General features: G+C 37.8%; 1 protein-coding gene across 1 annotated transcript in view; it reads left to right on the top strand.

Annotated features, from left to right (window-relative positions):
• The window catches only part of LOC109224951, a 9,009-nt gene extending 4,156 nt beyond the window's left edge, over window positions 1–4,853 (top strand). Inside the window, exons 9-16 of the mRNA XM_019389526.1 lie at window positions 892–1,076; window positions 1,204–1,403; window positions 1,858–2,190; window positions 2,540–2,641; window positions 2,806–3,103; window positions 3,389–3,537; window positions 3,615–3,899; window positions 4,384–4,853. Of these exons, the coding sequence (XP_019245071.1) occupies window positions 892–1,076; window positions 1,204–1,403; window positions 1,858–2,190; window positions 2,540–2,641; window positions 2,806–3,103; window positions 3,389–3,537; window positions 3,615–3,899; window positions 4,384–4,593 (1,762 nt within the window). The 3' untranslated portion in view covers window positions 4,594–4,853. The remainder of the gene's footprint in view (window positions 1–891; window positions 1,077–1,203; window positions 1,404–1,857; window positions 2,191–2,539; window positions 2,642–2,805; window positions 3,104–3,388; window positions 3,538–3,614; window positions 3,900–4,383) is intronic.

Raw genomic sequence — 6,188 nt, forward strand, 5'->3', positions numbered from 1 at the left:
AGTTACTCGAAGAAGTTTCTCATTTTGGACAAAGCTATAGATACATGATGATTATTTTGTTAAGTTGGTAATGAAAGCTAGATTTTCTATCTATTTCATGCAGCTTTTGGTCCATCTAATGGTAGCATATAGTGATTACACAATACATGCTTTCCTTTTATCCTCTGAGGAAATCTTTATAGAATATAGTAGTATTTTTGTGTGGTTTGTCTAGTCAGATTGATTATCATAATTGGTAATAAATAATGAAAAGATACTCTTATAAAATAAATAAAGAAATAATAATGATAAAAGACCTAGTTTTACGATAAGTAAAAATATGTCCGCAGCAAGTTTAGCCAGCATAAGAAGAGTGAAGTTGAAGTGAGATTAGATGGGATTGCAGTACCTAAATACAGACTATTCAGAAACCTAGGCTCTATCAGAGGTGCTAAGAGAAAGTGCTACTGAAAGTCATTCAAACCAGCTCATTATACTAGCACATTACATTATTACTTGTAAGTTATAATGTGGAAGGCAACAAAAGGGCATGAAAATATTTGATATTAAGATTTAAGAGCCATTTTACAAAGTTTCTGAAGATTGGATTGGCATCTTTAATGTAGATACTCTGATACTGGTCATTATATCAACGAAATTGGTATAGAAGTAATTTCATTTATTCAGCAGTTAGATGCATAAATGTGTGATCCACTCAGTTTTGTGACGCTGGTACATGTACTTTTTTTTCTCTTTTTTTGTCAGAGAACTCTATATGTTTTGCCCCTTTATTCATTAAAAAAAAATGTTCTGCCTCTTTACTTTTCATATTTAGAACTTACTAGAGTACGACAGTGTGCTGTTGAATTTGTTAAACTAATTATTTATTTATATATTTTTTCTGTTGTATAGGTATCCTAATCCATCATCGTTTACATATGAGAAGCGCCTTTTTCGCCCCTTTGAATATGCTCTTCAGCCTCCTATGTGGTATAAGGAAGAGCATATTGCTGTAAGTAAGCCTGAATTACCTCCTGAGGTGGATGAACTTAGAAAGTACGATGGACCTCAGTGTTTTGTCATACCTGGAAACCACGGTCAGTGTAGTTTCTTAGCTTGTACCTCCTGAACTTTTTTTTATTTCCTTTAGTTTCAGTAAAGCTGTATGGCTTGTTTAATCTTGATATTCATTGTCATAATCAAAGTCTTTTTCGTGAATTGCAGACTGGTTTGATGGACTTCAGACGTATATGAGGTACATTTGTCACAAGAGCTGGTTGGGTGGTTGGTTTATGCCTCAAAAGAAAAGCTATTTTGCATTGCAGCTCCCGAAAAGGTGGTGGGTATTTGGTCTTGATCTTGCTCTCCATTGTGATATTGACATATACCAATTCAAGTTCTTCTCAGAATTAGTGAGGGATAAGGTATATCCTCTGCTATGAGCATAGTCGCCATGTTGCTTTTCCTGTCTCTATATATTGCTGAATATGCTGGAATATTGTCCTAGTTATTCAAATATATTGCTATTAATTAAATAAGGGGAATGTTTTATGCAGATTGGTGTTAATTGTTTCTAAAGTTCCTAATGAAGAAACTATAATCCTTATTATCTATCGTAAAGAATGACTGCAATATTAGTAGGATTAGTAATATTTCACACGTGCACAACTGAGCATGATACTTGTCCAGATTTCTCCAAAATTTTCCAATTATGGGAGCCAATGCATATATCATTCCTTTGTGTATGCTTTATACAATTTCAAAATGTTAACTTAAGCGCTCCTTATTTGTTCTTTCATGCCTTATTTCTCTTTTAAATAAGTAAAGGATTTGGTTACAGAAGGTTTTAATCCTTTTTTAATGGATGCTCTTGTTCAGGTCGGGGAGAATGATTCCGTGATCATTATGACGCATGAGCCTAATTGGCTTCTTGATTGGTACTTTAATCAAGTGACTGGAAAGAATGTTAACTACTTGATACGCGACCATTTAAAGGGAAGGTGTAGACTTCGGATTGCTGGAGATGTGCATCACTATATGCGCCATTCATATGTTCCATCGGATAAGCCCGTTTATGTCCAACATTTGCTTGTTAATGGTTGTGGCGGTGCTTTTTTGCACCCTACGCATGTCTTCAGGAATTTCAACGAAATATATGGAACATCATATGAGAGCAAATCTTCTTACCCAACTTTTGAAGATTCAAGCAGGGTATGGAATCTGAATTTTCCTTTTTAAATTTTTTCTCTCAGATCTTGTGCTTCGGTTATCTTATTATTATCTTGCTGTTGTTTCCGTTTCTTTTCATGGCTTCTCCACTACCATATTTCTTTTCATTACTGCTGTGATTATGCTTGTCTTGAGCCGAGGGTCTATTGGAAACAACCTCTCTATCTTTACTAGGCAGGAGTAAGGTCTGCGTACACACTACCCTCCGACCCCACTTGTGTGATTACACTAAGTTTGTTGTTTGTTGTCAAGTTCTCTCATATGCTCACGAGAAAGAAGTTTCCCGTGAGATATAGTATTCGGGTGCTTACATGCTTGTTAACATTTGCAGATTGCTTTGGGAAATATATTGAAATTTAGGAAGAAAAACTGGCAATTTGATGTTATTGGTGGCATGATATATTTCATATTGGTCTTCTCTATGTTTCCCCAGGTAACTTTTTTTCTTTTTTGTGGATTTCTCGTCAGTTCTTTTAGATTTTTTCTAAGTATAATTTCCCTCAAGACCGGAGCATGTATTATATAATATTTTACTTTTCTAATGAACCTAAAGATGCGCTGCTGGGCAATGACTAATCATTTCCCATCTGTTTGTAGTGTCAGCTAGATCACATTTTAAAGGACGACACCTTCTCGGGTCGCGTGGGAACCTTCTTTGGCACAGTTTGGGATTCTTTTATGTATATGGTGGGATGCTCATATGTATCGGTAGCTGGTGCTATGTTACTTTTAGTAATCGCAATAGCTTTTGTGCCTTCTATGATGTCTTGGAAAAAGAGACTATTTATTGGGATTCTTCATGTGTCCGCACACTTGGCTGCTGCCTTAATTCTCATGCTTTTGATGGAATTAGGTGTTGAGACATGTATTCGGCATAAGTTACTTGCAACTTCAGGTGAGGTTTTGTATATCATCAATCTTCAATATGTGATTCTATTGATTTGTCTACTTTTTAGACTCATGCATGCAATTTTTTTCGACGAGGCATTAACGTGGGAGCTAAGAATTTTTTATTTCATTTCTGCATGATAGTATGCCTTTTAACCATTTGATTGTTCTTTGATAGATAGATTCTCCGGGTAACTCATTAAATGGAATTATTGAACTCACCCTGATTTCTTGTTCATATTTTTTTGATTCATATTGCTTTCTGTTAAACTTCTACTCTTTTGTAATCCAGGTTATCACACTTTATATGAATGGTACCGGTCTGTGGAGAGTGAGCATTTTCCGGACCCAACTGGCCTTAGGGAACGTATAGAACAATGGACGTTTGGCCTTTATCCAGCATGTATCAAGTATCTCATGTCCGGTTTTGACGTTCCTGAGGTAAGAAAGCATACGACGAGGGATGTTACTGGTCTGTGATATTCTGTCTTTTCTAATCTCATGCATGCAATTTTCAGGTAATGGCGGTTACCAGGAGTAATATTTGCAAAAATGGGATGGATTCTCTCTCCCGAGGGGGTGCTGCAATATATTATGCATCTGTCTTCCTTTATTTTTGGGTATTATCAACTCCGGTGGTTTCTTTGATTCTTGGAAGCTACCTGTACATTTGCATCAATTGGCTTCACATACATTTTGATGAAGCATTTTCATCACTGCGCATTGCAAATTACAAAGCATTTACACGGTTCCATATCAATAACAAAGGCGATCTTGAAGTTTTTACCCTTGCAGTTGATAAGGTGAGATATCTTTATATCCCAAAGATAATACGGACGGACAAGATCTCACTTTCACTACCTCACTCTACTGGAGGAATTTGTGGCAGTTGAGCATTTAGACAATTGCCAATATTTCCTATTTATTTTCTAATAATAATAGAGCGGAGTGAAGGGGAGTCTTGCCATAACTGGTAATGTTATTGCGATGTGATCAGGAGGTCACGGTTTGAGCCGTGGAAATAACCTTTTGCAGAAATTCAGGGTAAGTGCACCGGCCTTTAACCAGACCCCGCGTAGCGGGATGGCTGCCCTTTTAATAGAGTGGGGTGACTTTACAAGGATTGGTTTTGCGAGGTGGCACAATGCTATCAAAACAGCCGATCCCAACTAGTTGGGATTGTGGCGTAGTGTACTTTTGATTGATTGTTTAAGCTTTCTAGAAGAGAAAAACTACTTTTAGGAGAATTGAAGATGAGTTATTTACACACAATGTATGATTTTGCAGGTTCCAAAAGAGTGGAAATTGGATCCAAAATGGGATGGGGAGTCGAAACAGCCACAAGAACCAAGTTACCTCCAGAAGTTCCCTAGCAAATGGAGAGCTAAGACCCTTCAGCAGGACCCTGTAAATACTGTACGAGTTATTGATCACTTTGTCATTGAACAGAAAGAAAAACCTGATTCAGAATTATCGAATGACTTGTTTGATTACTAACTCTGTTTAGTGTCATTCTGTACAGATGTTGTAGGTTTAAGTATTTAGATGGTTGTTGATGGATTTTAAAAGGTAAATCAAATATCCATTAGGATCACAATTGGCAAAATGTAAAAAGAAGAAAAGAGGAAAATCCTGGTCTTTTTAAATGTACCACTATTCTCTTTCAGGCAAATCCATGTAATCGTTCATAATCGAGCAAAATATTTACTGCTGTGCTTTTGGCAGTTGGAGTGGAATTTATGTTTATTTTGTACCTAGTATGCTTCCACAAGTGGGATCTGGGGAAGATTGGGTGTACTCAGATCTTACCCGTATGTTGTGTGAGGATTTATGCTTATGATGTGTTAGGCAAAAATGTGGTGCTAATGATTTAATAAGTATGTGTTTTAGTTTATGGTCCTACCTATTATCTGGATATAATACCAAGAAAGACGAATTGTCTAATGAAGCTACTATGAAATATTTACTCTGGTTAGGGCAAACTTTTCTATTTTGGTTCTTGTTTTTCTTGGCTATATGGTTCATCCCGGAAAGAGATTGAGGTTCAAAAAATAATAAACGGTCTTAGCCAATTGAACGACTACCTTGTTACTGGTGATGATTTCTTTAGATAATAGGGTAAGAAATCATCCAGGTTCATCCCCAACTAAGCCAGCTTGATTTTACTGTTTTCTTATCGGGTAAGTTAATGTGTCGTTTTTTGCTGGTCGCCTGGATGGCGCAGTATAGTGGCTCGAAGCCTACGTGAAGAGTAAGCTTCTTGTATTGTGCTTGCAATTATATTGCACTTCAATGGTATTGAGTTGTTGCGCAAAACTATGGCTGTCCAACGGGACGGGCCGGCCCGTCCCGTCCCGCGACCCGTCCCGGTCCCGTCCCGTCCCGTCCCGTCCCGTCCCGCTAAAAATTCAACGGGATGGGCCAATGTTACGCGGGACACGGGACGGGACGGGACGCCCGTTTCGTCCCGTTTGTCCCGTCCCGTTTCGTCCCGTTTCGTCCCGTCCCGCGTCCCGTCCCGTCCCGTCCCGTCCCGTCCCGCGTCCCGTCCCGTCCCGTCCCGCCTGTTTTTTTTTTAATATTTAAAACGTAGCCATTGGCCAACGGCTTAAATTGATAAAATGGCCGTTGCCAACGGTCCAAAAGCCCTCCACACCCCCCAAAACACCCCAACCCCCCCCCCCCTCTCCCCCCTAAACTTTTAATATAACCCCTAACTTTAATATTTGTCACTTTGGCCCTATTTTCTACTATAAATACCCCCCATTCTTCTTCATTTTTTCCCACAAAACATCAATCTTCTCTCTCAAATCTCTTACATTCTAATATTCTATATTATTCTCTCAATATTGTTACTATCAAGTGATATCTTTCAACTTTCAAGTATTTGGGCAAATTTTTTGGAGCAACTTTCAAGCTTCAAATTAATTCGTCAAGTATTTGGAGCAATATTTCGGGCAATTTCTTCAAGTTTCAATATTTAATCACGGTGCACTCGTTCCATCTCCTAATTTTAATATATAATTTTTGCGTATCATTTTAGTGCTTAATTTTTGTGTTTACTTTACGTGTTATATTTTCGTATTTCATTT

Source organism: Nicotiana attenuata, chromosome 4, assembly GCF_001879085.1.
Source record: "Nicotiana attenuata strain UT chromosome 4, NIATTr2, whole genome shotgun sequence".
Classification (NCBI taxonomy): Eukaryota; Viridiplantae; Streptophyta; class Magnoliopsida; order Solanales; family Solanaceae; genus Nicotiana; species Nicotiana attenuata.